An 18518-nucleotide genomic window follows, 5' to 3' on the forward strand; every position below is an offset into this window, starting at 1 on the left:
GCTGACTGTCACTGCATCATTTCCAAAGTAATAAACCTTCGGGAACAGAAGAATCATAAAACCATCACTATCGTCGGTTATAAAGAGGTTATTGATCTAAACACATGGTTTCCTCTCTTAGGGGCAGCTGAAACTCATTTTGAATCTCATCAGAGCAGAATCTTACCTAATCAACCCAGCCCATATATATTTCTTCATTCCCTCGTTCCTGTTGGGCCCCAGCATGAGCACAGCGAGGGAGACACACAAAGCTGTTGGAGGCTTGGCTCTGGGGTTCTGTGGCTTCTCCATGTGTTTAATTAAAGCAGAGCTGAAGATGGAGATACAGCTAGGGCTGTTACAGATTGTGGCCATATGCCTTCTGGGTAGTGCCATAGAGGGGCATCATAGGGGATAATCCCAGAGTCGTGTTGATTCAGAGGGGAAGCTGGGTGGACTTGTGGGCTGCACCAGAGTAGGAAGAGACAAACGTCTCCAGACAATTCAATATACGCTCTAGCCTGGAACAATACTCATCATGGGCTGCTATGGGAACTGGAAGTCCAACATTTGTATGAAGCTTGTTTAAAAAAAAAGCTGAACTGTTCAAGTTTAAAGAAACAGGAAAAGTGAAGGTGTGGTTCTAGTAGGTAGCCTCTATAGTTAGCAAAATAGCCCAATTGAAGGTTTATCTTAGTTTCTTGTAATGAAAACCTCAAACGGAGGTATGTCTGTGAAATCTTGTGACTGGCAGCCTTTCATGCCTCATTGACGACAGGAGCAGGACTCGGATGATTCCAAATGAGTTGCTTTTTAAAGAACGTCTTCAGAATGTGGCAGCCAATTAACCAATGTTCCTTACATTCCATTGGCCCAGGCATGCAAAGGACTCCAGGGTCATGTGACTGTGCTATACTTGGCAGCATGGGTGGGTGCCTACGACAGAACCCTGAAAGAGTCTGAGGTTTGCGAGTCGTAAGTGTGGCCGTGTCTGAGGAGCAGGATCGCTCTGTCAGTGGAACCTTGTCTGCTGTTGGCTGACGGAGACAGTCGTGTTTCTTGAGAACAGCAATCCATGTTTGTTTGAAGGTGTGTCAACATTAGACATCCAGGTTCTCTGTTTCTTAGGGTTTTGAATGGCCAAAAATGTCAGCTACTGTAAGTGTCATATCGATGGTTAGATGTTTGTAGCAAAGGTTTTATCTAGACACCGAATGTGATGGTCACTTTAAGTCCAGGCTATGAATCAGAATCAGAATGGGTTTTATTCGCCATGAAAGTTTGCACAGACAAGGAGTTTGCTTTGGCAGGAAGGTGCAAACATTAAACATATAGGAATCTAAAATGTAAATATGAGGACTAACTATACTAACGGTACATAACTAGCAATACTAAGTGGAATTGGAATTAAAATAAACTACTATGTTCTTGCCAATGGCCGTAAGCTGAAAAAATGTTTTTGTTTGTTTGTATATTCTCTCATCTCGCTGCTGTGCATCTTTTAGCACATATGTCAGTTGTTGTCTATTTGAAGTCAAAGTGAAGCTGGAACAGTTGTTTTGGAAGTCTCTGACAGACATAATTACCGGTCCTTAAGAGATAAAGGGCTCCAAATTACAGCTCAGCTCAGAGCAAACTAAAATAGCCCGATTCAATTATTTACAACTGAAGAATGCTGGTGTGTTATCTCCCACACACACACAAACACACACACACACACAGTGCTCACAGACACACACACACACACACATAGTCCAGTTCCAGTGAATAGAAGATGCGTGACAGGAATGGCCAAGCCTTCACTGGTGCCTCCCACTATCTTATCATGTGTTCCCAATTACTATGGTAAGAATGCATACACTCTCACACAACAATTAAAGTAGCATTTGACCTTCACCACAGTCTCTACAATGTGGACATGGATGGAAACGGGATGTTTATAAATTAAATATTAAACCCATCAATTTTTCAACCAGATAATTGGTATTGTTTAGATATTGATTTTGGTATTGTAGTAGTGATGGTGTGCTAGCCCACTCTTGAGTACAGTCGTGGCCATAAGTTTTGGCAATGACAAATGTGTTTAGCAAAGTTTGCTGGTTCAATATTTGAGGAAAAAATGTTCACATGTTTCTATAGAATACTGGAATACATTAAAGGCACATTTCATATTTTTTTAAGCTTTTTTGGGGCGAACATTTTCAATATATCAAAACCCATCGACACTGTATGACTATGCTTAGCCTGTGTTCTGCTCCTCTCTCTCACCAACCGTCTCTGGAGGAGGGGATCCCTCTCTGAATTGCTCCTCCCAAGGTTTCTTCCATTTTTTTTCTCCTGTTGAGAGTTTTTGGGGAGTTTTTCCTTGTCTTCCTTGAGGGTTTAGGTTGGTTGAGGGGCAGTTCTATGGGCGTATGTGAAGCCCTCTGTGACATGCTTGCGTGTAAAAAGGGCTATACAAATAAATTTGACTTGATTTGATTTGAATATATGCTAATAGTCCCCTCTTTTACAGCAGTCAATCTGCTCTTAAAACCGTACACAATGATAGAGTGATTTCACCTGGCTAGAACTAGTTCACACTTTCCCCTGTGCTGATGAAATGACACTGAAATTATGTTAGCATTTTATGCCAAGGCCCAGCAAGCTTTGCAAACACAAAATGTATGTCGCTCCCAATACTTTTGGCCACGGCAGTATTTTCCCATATTCTGAGCTGGCCATGAGGGGATAATTGGTGTCCATGACCTATAATCCCCTTTATAAACATATAGGAACAAGAGGGCAGAGGTGGATTTCTCGACCGATGACCTCCCAGAATCCTTCTTGGTAAATATTGCGTCGACTCATCCAGTCTTGCCTGAGTGCCTCTGGCCGTTCTGGAGCCCACTCCTCTCCTGAGGGTATGCTGTTAATACTGTGTGACAGTAACCCCTCTGTTTGGTATTAACTCCATCTGCTAGCCCCTCTCCTACACTCATACTGGGACTCCTGCACCCTCTCAAACCACCACTCACTGCTGGAACAGTCTGGAAGCACAAGAACCAAAACCGAAGATGTATGTAGCAACGGTCAAACGTGTTTGTCAACACGTTTGAGTGTAAGCTAAAGGTTTAACGGTTAATGCAACTTTAGCTGTATGGCTGTGCCCCTGAGCAATCCATTACCCTGATTAGCTTGAGGCTGCTTTTTTAGGGTTTAAGTTCATGATGTACTTGCTGATCTGACACATTCACCATTCTGCCATGAGGCTGTGCCAGTTTTTAGCTGGTTAATCCGCAGATCAAACGACTTGGGGGCAACTCATCATAATGGGGAGTGGCATGCTGGGTACCTTTATTCCTTGGTGCCAGAGGGGTCCGTCTGGTTCATGATGTCACGTCCCCGGCCCCCCGGCAGTGACTCATTAACGAGCTTAGGTCCCGGGAGGGGTCCCATCTGTGTGCCACCTGCACTAAATCACCACAACTACATAGCTTCTCTCTCTCTCTCTCTCTCTCTCTCTCTCTCTCCATCTCTCTTTCCCTACATTTCTCAAACCTATCGTGATGAATGGGCCTCTTTAGCCCTTAGCTGTAAATGAGCCAGAGATAGTCTATGATCTTCTTGTTTCAGGGTGTATTTTCCTCTGAGCTCCCGCAGACTGGTGCTCGCTCTAATCAGTGGTTCATAGCAGATGCTGTGGTTGAAACCATGACCAACCTAGAGACCATGACTATGACCATCCCAGAAAACTGAAAACACACTCAGCACAGGACAGTGTAAACACAAGCCCCATCCATGCAATACATCAACGTTACTACATTTATAAACAACTACCCTTGGTGTTATCCCCCTCATTTTTTACAGAATGACCTTCAGCTTTGGGTATGCCTTTCTAGAAAGATCTACAGTGACCCTCTAAATCCTCCACATCCAGTAGATTATCCCCCACTTAGCAAAAGCACCTTTTCAACAAAAGAAAATCTCAACTAAGTGGCCTTGGGTTTTGAATCCTATGGACACGTCGACCCCCCTGTCCTTGACACTGCATTAACACGGAGCGATTCTGTGACCTTTCAGTAACAACGTTACAATTAGCACATCTCCACTGAGTCCGATTTCATTAATGCTTACGTTGCCTTCCTCTGTTGTTTTCAACGGGTCGTGTTTTTTCTGGAGTGCGTCCAGTGTTCCCAGGCAGGAAGTGAAACAGTTAAAAACAGGGACCTGGCCCACTTCTCACCTGAGAGTCCCAGAGGAGCTCCTACTGCAGCAGGCTTCCCCGCTCTGCAGAGGCTCTGGTTTTAGCAAAGGCTCTAAGAGAACATAAAATACCACCAGGTATTATAAAACTGCTTTCAAGCTATGCCCCTGATTAGTCTTTCAGAGTAATGGTGTCCGTTTCACCCCTTAAGTCAACTACAACAGGAAGGTCAACAGGAAAGCATTGACAGAAGCCACTCAATGATGATTCATAGTAGGATTCTTTGTTTTATTCTGATAAAATACTACCAACAAAATCTTATTCCGCTATCAAATGACAAATAGAAAACATGGACTACATAAGATATAGGCCAGTGCTATTGTGTGTCACATGAACATATCCTCATGCTTTGTCACCCTGTGTCTAGTGGGTCCACTTTGCTGTCTAGTGGTTTTAACTATGCAGATTGACTGCGCCATCTGTTGATGTTTTTGTGTCATTACAACTCTTTTGGGGCACTGAAAAGTGTGCCACACTCAAATGCAAAAAGACATAATTTTGGTGGTTATTTTTGACTGAATAAATTTCTGTCAAAAATGACAAACAACTGTCACTTTGCACCAAAAAATACAACTCTTAAGTCTTCTTCTAACTATGAAGCTATCTTTTATTGACGAGCAACAGTATGGCTCTAATGTTGTCCTGATCATGTCCCTACCTAAGCAGCTGTCCTTCCCGTTAAAGACTACCATGTGAAGAAGCACGGAAATCTCAGTGGCTGAAATCACAGTGACTGACCAGCCAAATCTTTGAGGCGGAGCCGTTATCCGTTACTATGGTTGCTCTAATTAATCCTCTGGTTAATCCCCACCAGAGATAACGAGGTACAGCGGGACGCCAACACAGAATCTCTCCCCGGCCAAGATAACGTCAATCAACGGGCATCCTGGAGTGGGAGCAGTGCTGCTTCCGTGTTTAAGGGCTAATGAAGAGCTCCAGTCCTGGGGCAGCTGGTGGCCAGTGATAAGGGGGGTGAGAGCCCTCAAAGAGCCACATGATTATGGAAGTCTAGGGAGATGGTGTAGAAGCTATGGGAAGCCTCTGCATGTCCTGCAGACTGATTGGCTGGTCTGAAGGCTTCATGCTATTAGGGTTATTGGAGGAGTGTCTCAAAGAGAAGCACAGGGAACTGGGAGTGTGGAGATTCATGAAGCGATGGTGGGAAAGTTATGGTATTTTTCAATGGACGTGATCTTTGAAAAGGAAAACACACACCAGGCAAATAACTTCTATAAACTGCAAAGCCATGCTGTGCTTTGTAAACAGTACCTATGAAGAAGAAATGAGATGCAGTACATTGTACAACTATATTCTTTCATTTATAGTGAAATGTAGTGGATGCATGTGACATCTATGATGTACTTCTCAATAATTTTTGGTCACACTCAACCTATCATAAATGAGCCATGAGTAGCACCTAAAATTTTTTTCCCTTCTTCCAGCAGTTCTTCATCTCTGACACCTCATAATCTGGTTTCTATGGCTTTATCATCACAGGGGGGTTTCCCACACAAGTGAATGTTCTGGAACTCCTCGTTGATCTCCAGCAGGGTTCTGCCTTTGGTCTCCGGGAGGATGAAGAAAACGTAGAAGCCGGCTAGCAGACACATGCAGGAGAAGAGCAGGAAGCAGAAGGACTCGAGCTCCACCTGCAGACACGAGGAAACAGGTGTGAAAGACCAGGGACTCACACTGCAGCGTAGGCAGGAAGAGCATCTCACCTCCTGTCATTAAGCTCCTGCTCTATTGTTCCATTCAGAGCCAAGACACTTATCAGTTAAACCTCAATTCCTGTGATGTCTAAATTAGAGCTCACACGAACAGACAGTTCATTCAGACGTGACCAAAGTTCTGAGTTGATGACTTACAAGGAGAAAGGGGAAGGCCAGGCCCAGGACAGCAAAGCCTATCCAGCGCTGGATACCTACGAAGACAAACGCTGCTGGCCGACATGACTGGATGAAAAGCTCATGGGTGAGAGAGGGCAACACTCCAGCTGTAGAAAGACCAAGGAGGAACTATTCAGATCAACAACCACAGCCTTACATTTACATTTACATTTAGTCATTTAGCAGACGCTCTTATCCAGAGCGACTTACAGTAAGTACAGGGACATTCCCCCCGAGGCAAGTAGGGTGAAGTGTCTTGCCCAAGGACACAACGTCATTTGGCACAGCCAGGAATCGAACTGGCAACCTTCTGATTACTAGCCCGACTCCCTCACCGCTCAGCCACCTGACTGTTCCCCAGCCTTGGATGTGTACTACTGTAACTATGACACCATGGAGGGTAGCATTCTGTCCAAATCCAATCCATAGCCATACTACATGTACTGTATTGTAGACATACCTGGTCCTCCACTATAGAAGATTATGAAGAGGAATATTAAGCCAACAGTGCTGTATGGAATCCAGTAGCTGTAGTCCTGGAAGCAGATACAAGACTCAGGTACATAAGGTCCTGGAAGCAGATACATAACAAGATAACTGAACATAAAGGGCCACACTTTAACGGTGACATTTGTGTCTGTGACACCCGCTGCTTACATATATAACCTATGTCACATTCTTTTTGTATCAAAGTGAGGTAAGGTCCCCAAATACATATCCAAACACCCCCAAGTGCACACACACACACACACACACACACTAGCCCCCTTCCGCCAAAGAGCTCAGAGGTCACCTTGAGGTTGAGCGTGGCGGTGATTAATACCATGATGGCCGACATGGCTCCAAAGCCCCCCCAGAGCAGCGGCCTCCTCCCCACACTCTCGATCAGCAGGCCCTGGGGGACAGGGAGACACACAGAGAGCTGTGGCAGCCCTCTCACAGGGGAGGGAACCAGAACCCTGCCACAACTTTCCCCATCCATCTAACGCTGTGGTGCGAGGACAGCGGAGACAGCAGAGTTAAGAGGTCTCTGTGATGATTTATCGTTGGGAAGCCCAAGAGAGGCTGTGGCCTCCTAGTGACAGAGTCCACCTGTAGGGGAGCCGTTGCTGCTGTATTTAGGGAACGATCTCAGCCGTTACAGTCCTGTTAGCGAAGCAATCTCTTACGGTTGCTAGGGAAGGGTGAAATACCTCCTCTGCAGGTGTGATTGTGGTGTTCATGTGTAAACGGAGCATTTCCCCAGGACTCACACATGTGATGGAGGTGAGTACCTCAGCCGCTCCCACACCCAACGTCACATAGCGGACCTTATCCTGGGGAATACCAGCGTTCAGGAAGATGTCATAGGAGAACACACTGATCTGAGGGGGGAGAGAGAGAGAGAGAGAGAGAGAGAGAGAGAGGGAGGGAGGGAGGGAGGGAGGGAGGGAGGGAGGGAGGGAGGGAGGGAGGGAGGGAGGGAGGGAGGGAGGGGGGGGGGGAGGGGGAGAGGGAGAGGGAGAGGGAGAGGGAGAGGGAGAGGGAGAGAGAGAGAGAGAGAGAGAGAGAGAGAGAGAGAGAGAGAGAGAGAGAGAGAGAGAGAGAGAGAGAGAGAGAGAGAGAGAGAGAGATGGAGGACAAGAGCTAACTCAGTTCAATAGAGTACATTTAGTTCCTCAGATTGTGAGATCAAGCAGCGTAGCTAATGCCAGCCTGCTCCAGAGGAAATGTAAGGGTAGAGTTTAGCATCCTTACAGCCGAGATGCCACAGAACTGGATGCAGCCGTAGATCACCATCATGGTGAGCAGCTGCCAGCGTACACTTCTGTCTCTCAGCAGCTCCAACAGGCTCTTGGAGTGAACCCCCCTAATGGCAGTCTGCTCCATCACCATCTCTTGAATCTCCCGCTTATAATCACCTCCGCCCCACAGACTCTGAAGAGCTGGGACACGCAAGCATTTCAGATTTGTATGATCACCCAGCATGGCTCATAATGACTGTATTTTGTTTGCCAATACTTTAGGGGACTTAAAAATGTAAATGTCAACTCAGATATTCTCCTACATTCAGTATAATTACGTTTTTTATATACATTTGCATAGCACTCAGTGTTCCATTGTTTCAGTTATTGCAGTTGTTGCACTGTCCAAAGGCCCTTTGGACAGTGGATTTCAGCATGAATGACTGTGCAGAAATATCCCAACCTTTTTTGCATGCCTCTGTGTCTCCCTTCTCTATTAATGAGTATCTGGGGGCCTCAGGAAAGAAGGGCAGGGTGACCAGCTGAACAACAGAGAAACATGTAGGGACGCACAGGAGTACGTTCCACAAGTCCTCACGGCCAAGAATCTCCCTGAGAAAACACAATACCCACCATCAAGTCTATTCAATAAATCAATACATATCTGTTAACATATTGTGTATCACACAATACTACATTGATTGGTTAACCACAAGCACAACGGAAATAAACAATGTGGTGAAACTAGGGAAAGTCAGATGATCATTATACTGTACCTTAGACCAACAACTTGTCCTGCAAGTTTACCCATAGAGACAAAGGTAGCTGAGGTTAAAATGACTAAACCTCTGATCCTTTTGGGGGAACTCTCTCCCAAGTAAATGACATGGAGGTTTCCTCCTAAACCTGAGTTTGACACACACAAGGAACACTGACAGCCTGACATCTATGGGATTTTGTTGTAATAACAGATGATGATACAACTTTCCATTCAGGCTATATTAAGTCATCTATGGTAGACCTACCTGCTGTGAATCCATACAGGAATCGTGCCACTAGGACCATCTCAAAGGAATTTGCATCCTTGCTTGTAAACATGATCACTGAAGCAACAATGCCTATTACGTTGTTGTAAATCATGGCTCTCTTTCTGTAGATAAAACCAAGTTGTACATGGGCAACATTATATTTTTCTCCCTGTATACATTCAGTTAGATGGTCAATTCATTCGTTACATATTCTCTGTCCCAGAGGACGGTCTCTTTTGTGTTGAAAAATTGGCCAATTACCTCCCAAATGCTTCAGCTACACTTCGAACACTCACAGAGCCAAACAGCCCCCCTACAGCATAGATGGACACAACAGCTGACCAGATGAGGGTGACCGTCTGTGAAGCTGCACGCTCCTCATGTCTCCCAGACCAACTGCTATTGATGAAGCGTTGGATATACTGAAAACACATACGAGGTCAAAACAAGTGTTGTTTCCCTCAAGTAGAGATGGGAATTAACGAAGTACTTATGTACTTAAGTAGATTTTTCTGGTATCAGTATTTTACAATTTATTTTTCTGACAACTTTTTACTTCACTCCTTAATTATTTTTTACACAAATATCTGTACTATCTACTTCTTAAAATTTTCAAACCAGGCTTGTTACTTTAGTTTCAATCTGTATTTGGTGGCATGATCAATATGATTTCTTGTCATTACAACACTGTTGTTACACTGCCATTACACTGTTATTATGCTGTTATCGCACTGTTATAACACTGTGTTTATACTGTTATTACACAGTTGTTACACTGTTGTTACGCTGTTGTTACACTGTGGTTGCACTGTTGTAACACTGTTGTTACAATGTTGTAACACTGTTATTACACTGTCATTACACTGTTATTATGCTGTTATCCCACTGTTATTACACTGTTGTAACACTGTTGTTACAATGATGTAACACTGTGATTACACTGTGATTACACTGTTGTTGCACTGTTGCAGAGATGGGAAGTAACTTCAGAAATCTTTTCTGTCCACTTTTTACTTTCACGCCTTAAATTCTTTACACAAATATCTGTACTTTATACTTCTTACACTTTCAAAACAGGCTAATTACTTTAGTTGTAATCTGTATTTGGTTGCATGATCAATATTATTTCTTGTCACTGTTGCCAGGTAGTACTAATGGCTACTTTTACTTAAGTATGTGTCAGAGCCCATACTTGAGTGAAGAAGTAAAGTCAGTACAATGTTTACCAGTTTTTTTAAACATGAGAATCTGTACTTCTACTTGAGTGAAGGATGTCCATCTCTTCACTGTTATTACACTGTCATTCTGCAGAAATTGTGTAAATGTTGTATGTAACAAATAACATTTTTAATAACACCTCAAGTGACTTTTGTGCATGGACAAGTGAAACGCAACACTGTTACACTGTTGTTACACTGTTATTACACTATCATTACATTGTGATTACACTGTTGTTACATTGTTGCACAGTAGTTACTTAAGTATATGTCAGAGCCTATACTTATTTACTTTAACTTGAGTGAAAAGGTGTAGTCAGTACTTTTATCTTTTGTCTTTTTAAACATGAGTATCTGTACTCCTACTTGAGTGAAGGATGTGTGTACTTTTGCCATCTCTGCCTACAAGTTTGTGCTAAAGCCTGTCAAGGTAGACATGTACCACAGCAGATGTTCATTTTGAATATTCTGAGTTGTGTGAAGCGTAACAAGATGGGGATAGTCCTGAACCTTGAACAAATGGTGCATTCACCATCTGTGCCCTGCCAAGTAATCTCACAGCAGGTTAGCTTCTCACTCATCCTACTATTTTAGAAAGTACTGACACAATCATTTAAATTCATGAGTGCATGGACCAGGACGACATCCCTCTTCCATTTATTCTCAACAACTGGTAGATTATACTGAATGAAGAAATGTTCATCTTACTGGTGAGGGTGAACTGAGGACAGTGACATGAAACCCGTTTTGAAAGGATCCTCCAATCCCCAGAACTATGATGAACAACCAAGCATTCCCATGGGTCTGGAAGGTAGGACAAGAGAGGTGTGTGCTTCTCTGTCAAAATGTACTCACACCTTTATCACAATTTACCACATAAAAATGTTACACCACTAGACATTGTACTATTCTATAGGGTATAATGCTTTTGGGTATATTAATTTCTCACATCATAACAGATAAAAATGTTGCTGAGTCATGGGTCTCCCATTACAAGGGTATTGCTGGACAATTGCGTGTATCTATTGTATATTATATTTTAAATGACGTCAATACAACAAAATATTATCTAAACGTCTATTTCTTAATACTTGTTTGATGAATGCCTTGATCGTTCTGCCTATGATAAAAACTCTTCTTGGGTTGCCTAATGTATTATTAGGTATTATTTTATACAATCAACATCGCCTTACATAATGAATAGTGTTGCAATAAAATATAATTAAAGGTTTGATTACCAGTTGACTCAGAAAACCCTCCATTATGTCTCACTTGTGAAGTCCATTCAACACTCATGTACTCATGTTCTCATGTACATCCCTTGAGCCCTGTTAGATATTTTAAGTGTATGATTAATCTTTTACTTTTTCAAGGGAAGGAAGAGGAACTATAACATCAAGCAGTCAGAGAGACAATCTAATTGGTCGTGTGTGTACTATTGTTTTAAATCCAATATGTAACATTTGTTCAGTAAAAAACCCTCACAAAAACACGTTTGTCCATATTTTATTATATATATATATATTTTACAAAAATTGTGTGTCTTTTTTTTTAAACTTGTAGTTGATTTATTGAAGATGCAGTCACATCTTTATCCAGCAGACGGCAGTAAATACATAACTGGATACGCGGCTCTTAATATGTCTTTGTCTTTCTTCCTCTATGGTTGTCGGTCTGGCGGAAGTAGCAAGTTCAGTGTTTTCTGTAGTCATCGTCGGCTGGCTAGTAGACGATAGCTTTTTGACTTATTTCTTAACAAAACATTTGTGTTTGTTTTGATTCTCTTTTATACTTGCAAACATGCCGTTAGAAAATCTGGAAGAAGAAGGTTTGCCTAAGAACCCTGATCTTAGGATAGCACAGCTGAAATTTTTGCTCACGATGGATGGTCACCGACAAGATGCTAAAGTGAAGACGGAGCTCATGGACTCCATAAAAGAGAACAGTAAGTGGTGAATCACAAAATATCTCATGTTATTTAAAATATATTTTACAAACCACTGGATATCCTGTAATTTGCTAGCTTTGAGTAAAACAAGTCCTGAACCCCGCTTGTTGACAGTTGCCAGCTAACAGTCAAGTTAGCCTAAGCTAGCCCAGCTAGCACGCTAGGTAGCAAGCTAAAATGTTTAGCATGGGAAACAGCGCTTCTTGGCTACGTAGCTAGCAATATTTATAGCAAAATGACTTGGCATGTTGTGGTGATGGTGTTCTCTCGTCTTAGACATGGCACCTTACTACGAGGGCCTGTGCAAGGACCTGAAGTGGCAGCTTGACACAGACTTGCAGAGCAAGATGAAGAAGGCCAACGAGGAAGAGCTTAAACGCCTGGATGATGTGCTTGAAGATGCGGAGAAAAACCTGGGCGAGAGTGAAATCCGAGATGCTATGATGGCCAAAGCAGAATACCTCATTAGAATTGGGGATAAGGTGCTTCAGATTTTTTAATGACATAAAATGTAACCATGTAATCAGCCTAACCTTTTGTCACCAGGTGTTTTGTCATTGACTGCAATGTGTGTTATGTCTTGGGTGTTTGGTCAGGAGGGTGCACTCACTGCCTTCAGGAAGACCTATGAAAAGACTGTTGCCCTGGGACATCGGCTAGACATCGTGTTCTACCTTCTGAGGATTGGACTCTTCTACATGGACAGTGACCTCATCACACGCAATACTGAGAAAGCCAAAAGGTAGTGTTTAAAGTGTTTTATACAAGTTGTACCGAACACTCATATTTCCTCACAAGCAACCAATCAACAGCCACACCACAGTGTTGAATATTCACAGTTCCCCCTGTGTTTCTGTCTCTGCAGCCTTATCGAAGAAGGGGGTGACTGGGACAGGAGGAACCGCCTGAAGGTGTACCAGGGCCTGTACTGTGTAGCCATCAGGGACTTCAAACAGGCAGCTGAGCTCTTCCTGGACACGGTGTCCACCTTCACCTCCTATGAGCTCATGGACTACAAGACCTTCGTCACATACACAGTCTACGTCTGCATGATCGCCCTCAAGAGGCCTGACCTCCGTGAGAAGGTGGGTGATGGATGGGGCCTCCCTGCTACTCGTGCTGGTGTTAAGACTGGTGTTAAGGGCTGGGCGATATTTTAAAAAAATTATCTCAATATAAAAAAAAATTACGGTGTGTGTCTGTGTGTGTTAACACAATATTTTCTAATTTTACATCATCGTAAAAATTATTGCAATATTATCACCAATATTCGATATATCGCCCAGCCCCAGGTCAGGTGTGTTATATTTCAACTACTCTGCAGTATGCAGTATGGAGACTGACAATGTGCTCCCCTTCACCCCCCACCCCCTCCCCAGGTGATTAAGGGAGCTGAGATCCTGGAGGTTCTTCACAGTCTGCCTGCAGTCCGTCAGTACCTCTTTTCTCTGTACGAGTGCCGTTACTCCGTATTCTTCCAGTCACTGGGTAATTGACACTTTCAGATCAATATTCCGATCCGGCACTACTTCCTGTTAATCCTGTCTTAAAGTTGTCGTATCCCTCAGGAGTAAAGTTAATTGGGTGATATTTCCTTTTGGCCCTTGTGCAGCAACGGTGGAGCAGGAAATGAAGAAGGACTGGCTGTTTGCCCCCCACTACCGTTACTATGTGAGGGAGATGCGGATCCACGCCTACAGCCAGCTGCTGGAGTCTTACCGCTCCCTCACCCTGGGCTACATGGCCGAGGCCTTCGGAGTCAGCACCGAGTTCATCGACCAGTGAGTCACGGCTGGACCATCTCTGGCACATTGTATTAGGCTTAACCTGATGACTATGCTTTAAAGTAAAATATTGCAGTTGACTAATATTACAATTGTTGTGTTTTTTGTCTCTCAGGGAACTCTCTCGATTCATAGCTGCCGGACGCCTCCATTGCAAAATAGACAAAGTGAACGAGATTGTGGAAACCAACAGGTAAATGTGTTGTCTTGCATGATTGTCAAAATTATGAAGTTGGAATGCAGTTTCCAAATGCTGGATTGACAAGTATCAGAGATCATTGGTATATATTCCTGTGTTTTCCAGACCTGATAGTAAGAACTGGCAGTATCAGGAGACCATCAAGAAAGGGGACCTGCTGCTGAACAGAGTTCAGAAGCTGTCCCGAGTCATCAACATGTAGCATGGCCCATGTAGGAGTCGGCTGACATTACGTGGAAGGAACACCTGGGGTTTTCTGTTGTACCAGTATCCACACCAATAGTTTGTCTGAAAAAGTGACCCTTATATTGTGTATATAATAAAAAAATCTTTTCGGTGACCCAGTTTTGTTGAAGACTGAACACACTACTGGAAGTGATATCTGAATCTTGGTCAATCATCTGTGTGTCGTGGGTAGATCTGTGTTCCTAATGACCACTGTCTGATTGCAATCCCATGGGAGATTAAATACAGGGTTCCAGCAGGTTTCAGTAAGTCAAATGTAAGACCTTTTTAAGACATTTTGAGACCATAAAGATTGAAATTTAAGACCTACACGACGCATTACCAAAAAAATATTCTAATCAAAGAAATTCTTAAACTTTTGAATTCAATGAAATCAGTAATTGAAAAAGAATTTATTTAATTTACAGATAAAGAAATCACATTAATTAATGCCTAATTTAACGGGGGGACCCCATGGTGTAGTGAGTTGAGAACAAGGGCTTACACCACAACGACCTGGGTTCAAAACCAGCACAGCGTAGTGCCAAACATCCATGGGCCCAGATCCCTGTAACCGCAGCGCACTCCGACTGTCCAGATCCCCTCTCCTGTCTTTGACATTAAACTATCTAGTTGTAACAACCTGCAGAGTTGGTGTGTCAGAAAACCAGAAGAAAGCAGGGCTCCCCTCTTAACTCACTGGGTTAGTGTGAGTGCTCTTTCAGACATGCTGGGGCAGTACCGCAACAGCCTGGATTCAAACCCAAATTTTAAATTGTTTATTTTAACTTAAAAGTAACATTGTGGTCATGTGAGATGTGGGACTTCACCTTCACAGTTTCATAAATATCGTCTCTCCTCCGCCAAACGCTTGTTAATCTCAGGAAGATTCTCTTTAGTTTGTTTACAAACAGTGCGAATTATACAATGACAATCGGGGGGGTCAGCTTCTTCTCCAGGGCATAAAGTAATATTTACGATTACAAGAACGATATATAAATGTATCGACCCCCCCCAACCTATTGTTTTTACCTCTTTTGGGGGGGTCCAAGTCTTAATGAGGGGGGGTCCAAGTCTTAATGAGGGGGGGTCAAAGCCCCGCCCCGTAATTCGAACCCTGGACTCTACAGCTCTGCTTTGTAGGCTATGACTCAATACTTTTTTGCTACTTTGTAATAACTTTCTGCGGCCAGTGTTTCTGGAAATGAACGAGGGTAAAACCTTTTTTAGACCTGACTAAATGAAATTTAAGACCTCGGATGAAAATTGGGCAGTTAAGACGTTTTAAGGCCTTAAATTTAAAGTTCAGAATTTTAGACTTAAGACCCTGCGGGAACCCTGTAAATAACAAAATGCTGAATAATAAATCCTGTAATTTTTTGGAAAAGAGTACTATAGAAAAGAGGCCAAGACAGTTTACTTTTCATATAAATAGCAGTATAAATTATTTTTATTTACAGAAACCTGTTACAAAACAAATAGACTATACAATCTTTTTCTTTAAATATTAAGTAAATCTAACCTAACATGTTTTGTTCATGTATTACGTAGCAGCCAATACACAGAAGTCCAGCTGATCAAATTATTTTGATAATGTATACAAAAAAGGAAAATCATCTATACACGCTTTTACATAAGAGGATATACTTGGGAATTTCCTCCCACAAGCAAGTTGTGTTCTCTCACTTTCACATTCCAAGTATATGGTGCTTGATGGATAATATATATAAAAAAATCTTTGCAACGTTTCCATCACATGAAAACAAGGTCAAGAGTTGTCAGTGGAGTTCAAGGGTAAACAAAACTAAACCTGTGACCAACAAATTATAGTAGACCTAGGAAAGTCAGCAAGCTCAAGTCTGCCTAGAAATCTAGACTTCTCTCATCATGGAAAACTTTGATAAAAGAAAAAAAAAAATAACACTGTTGCTTACCAGCTAGCTGACAGGTTTGACCACATTTAGAGTTCATAGGCAGATTTTAAAAGCAAGCTCCTAAAACACTTTGAACATTCAAGTAAGGTAAAACTTAAAAACGACAAAGCTGTCCTTAAACAGTCAGTGAGAAACAAATTCAGGCACTTATTTTATTATTTTCTAAAAGCGGCAAACTAAGAATTTCTTTAAAAAGCTGTGATTCAAATTACAATGTTTGGCAACAATGAGGCAAGCAGTCACACTGTTTGAAGTGTTCCATCTTCCTTTCTTTAGTGATTGCTTTTAGTCCCTTCAGCCTTCAAGGAAAATAAGTGTTTCAATTGTGAAATGTTTTAAATCGTCTTCAACAAAGTGAATGACCGACTCCATGGAAATTGGTTAGAGAACAACCACGCTTTAGCCTCTTGGGCATAACAGGCTATGTGGGTCACATAAACAAAATCGTGTTTTTGATACAGAGGCAACTTAATAGTAAAAGCACAGGTGAGACCTTGAAAAATGTAAATAATGTCTTCTGTCAAACTATGATGCCACAGAGACAACACCTTCACCTTTATACAGGAGCTCAGTACATGATTCATGAGATGCTTCAATCTCTAGTTAAGAGATGTATTGCATTACAGACTTGGCAGTGAACCACTTCAAATAAACAAGTTTTTAAACTTGTCACCTAATTTACTAAATAAATAATAAGGATCTTAATTGTACCAAAAATTGTGTGTAAGAAAATTCCTGTGCAAAAATACATATTCCAATATGTACAATTCGAATAAAAAATATGTATTCTCAAATAGGGATACTTCAGTATTTGTTCAATACATAAGAAAAAGTCTAAAGTAAGATATAAAACACTTGTCTCTGCTGTGTTTTTCTGTCTGACATCAGTGGCGTAATAGAAATTGACTAGAGATACTATCAGTTAGTAACCCAATCTGAAGCCATCTCCATGAATCTCGCACCAAAACACCACTTGCCTCCAGGAAAGACCAGCTCAGAAAGACAGGGTGCATGTGTGACCAGATTAAGACAGAAATCTGTCTGGCTGTCTGACCTAACAAGACTCAACCCCATACACTCAACAATCACACAACTGTGAAGAGGCGTCAAAACCCGGACAGCAATGACTGTGAATGGAACGGAATGAATGTCACATCCCGTTCTACAGACCAGAAGCCCGGTCAATGGGCGTCAGACAAAAACTGAACGCAACCAGACAATGTAGTGTCATTAGATATCATGTGGTAGGGCACCTTGTTAGTGGTTACACACTAAAGTCACTGAAATGGATGGCTGCCTTTGGCTAACATAAGGGGCAAGTAAGCACAACTTGGTTAAACTTCTTCAAACTAAGTAGTGGGTTTTAGTGCTGTTCACAGTTGGGAGTAGGACTGTTGTGGCTCTTCAGAAATGAAAAGTTTCAGGAAAAGACATATCCTTAAAAATTAGCTATTCCTCTTTGACTAAAGTTAAAAGAAATAAATGTCAAGACTCAACATCCTTTTCCACATTTGCATGCAAAACTGTCTGTCTGCCCCATTTCTACACACAATGGACTGGCTTCCTTATTTCTACAAAGAATTTTTGTAGTTCAATTTTAGCAACAAAAAAAATGCTAATATCAAACAGAAAAAGGTAACACTTGCATAATTATTTGTGTCACAGACCAATGACTGGATCTGCTTCTGGCTACTCTACATAACCTCAGGTTAAGTATTCACATGTCGCCATGATTCAGACTAATAGAAAGGAATAACCGTGATTGTATTTGAAGTGTTGCAACTGACAGTTTCTCCTCCTCCTGCCCTCTCCGTCCAAGGCCTCTGAGATCAGGCGCTGTGGGTGTTAGTTAGAATTTCCAGTAGTCCAGCAGAATCTGACATCACACGCACTTGCGTACACACACACACACACACACAAACGGAAGAGATTGGTGTGTTGGATCTCCAGTCACTCCCAGTCGTTCTTGTGCCAGCCCTTCTTCCTGAAACCCCGGAACGCAGGCTTGAGGTCTGAGGGCCGACTTCTCCTTCCTCCCCCCCACAGGAAGGTGTCACACTACAACACTGACAGGGGGCAACACTGCCCCAACACCCCTCATAGCACCCTCACATGGCTTTGGGAGAAAATGTTCCACGATGACGTCACTGGGCTGTCCAGATCAGACCCTGAGGATCATGGGAAGCTGAGAGTAACGCAGATTTAGAAGGCCTCGTACAGTCTCCGCCTGCTGCTGCTCCCTGGCCCCGGCCTCAGCCTCAGCCCCGGCCTCAGCCCCGGTCCTGGCCTCAGCCCCGGTCCTGGCCTCAGCCCGAGGTTCCATACAGAGAACCCAGCCACCGCTG

At 42.7% G+C, this 18518-nt stretch overlaps 2 protein-coding genes across 2 annotated transcripts; one reads left to right on the forward strand and one right to left on the reverse strand.

The window, feature by feature from the left end:
* Positions 1 to 5688: 5688 nt before the first annotated feature.
* slc2a9l1 (solute carrier family 2 member 9, like 1) lies at positions 5689 to 11345 on the reverse strand. The gene is made up of 12 exons (XM_067231532.1): positions 11322 to 11345; positions 10792 to 10887; positions 9128 to 9288; positions 8864 to 8988; positions 8615 to 8744; positions 8302 to 8450; positions 7852 to 8039; positions 7368 to 7478; positions 6908 to 7009; positions 6575 to 6650; positions 6094 to 6221; positions 5689 to 5874 (listed from the first exon to the last, which is right to left on the reverse strand). The coding sequence occupies exons 1-12, from the start codon at positions 11343 to 11345 to the stop codon at positions 5689 to 5691; spliced, it is 1476 nt and encodes a 491-aa protein (XP_067087633.1).
* Positions 11346 to 11776: 431 nt separating this feature from the next.
* On the forward strand, positions 11777 to 14354 carry psmd6 (proteasome 26S subunit, non-ATPase 6). Its single transcript, XM_067236729.1, has 8 exons — positions 11777 to 12028; positions 12308 to 12513; positions 12628 to 12773; positions 12897 to 13116; positions 13411 to 13519; positions 13644 to 13812; positions 13931 to 14008; positions 14120 to 14354. The coding sequence occupies exons 1-8, from the start codon at positions 11884 to 11886 to the stop codon at positions 14214 to 14216; spliced, it is 1170 nt and encodes a 389-aa protein (XP_067092830.1). The 5' UTR covers positions 11777 to 11883; the 3' UTR covers positions 14217 to 14354.
* Positions 14355 to 18518: the final 4164 nt, after the last annotated feature.

The sequence above is a fragment of the Osmerus mordax genome, chromosome 1, assembly GCF_038355195.1.
Source record: "Osmerus mordax isolate fOsmMor3 chromosome 1, fOsmMor3.pri, whole genome shotgun sequence".
NCBI classification, from domain to species: Eukaryota; Metazoa; Chordata; class Actinopteri; order Osmeriformes; family Osmeridae; genus Osmerus; species Osmerus mordax.

Coding starts and splice junctions, on each gene's coding strand:
- slc2a9l1 (XM_067231532.1), bottom strand. CDS start 11,345: ATGGAGGGTTTTCTGAGTCAACTG. Junction 8,745..8,863: donor CCTGTATGGATTCACAGCAG/GTAGGTCTACCA, acceptor TGTCAAACTCAG/GTTTAGGAGGAAACCTCCAT. Junction 8,451..8,614: donor GGACAAGTTGTTGGTCTAAG/GTACAGTATAAT, acceptor GTGTTTTCTCAG/GGAGATTCTTGGCCGTGAGG.
- psmd6 (XM_067236729.1), top strand. CDS start 11,884: ATGCCGTTAGAAAATCTGGAAGAAGAAGGTTTGCCTAAGAACCCTGAT. Junction 12,029..12,307: donor GGACTCCATAAAAGAGAACA/GTAAGTGGTGAA, acceptor CTCTCGTCTTAG/ACATGGCACCTTACTACGAG. Junction 13,117..13,410: donor GGCCTGACCTCCGTGAGAAG/GTGGGTGATGGA, acceptor CCCCCTCCCCAG/GTGATTAAGGGAGCTGAGAT.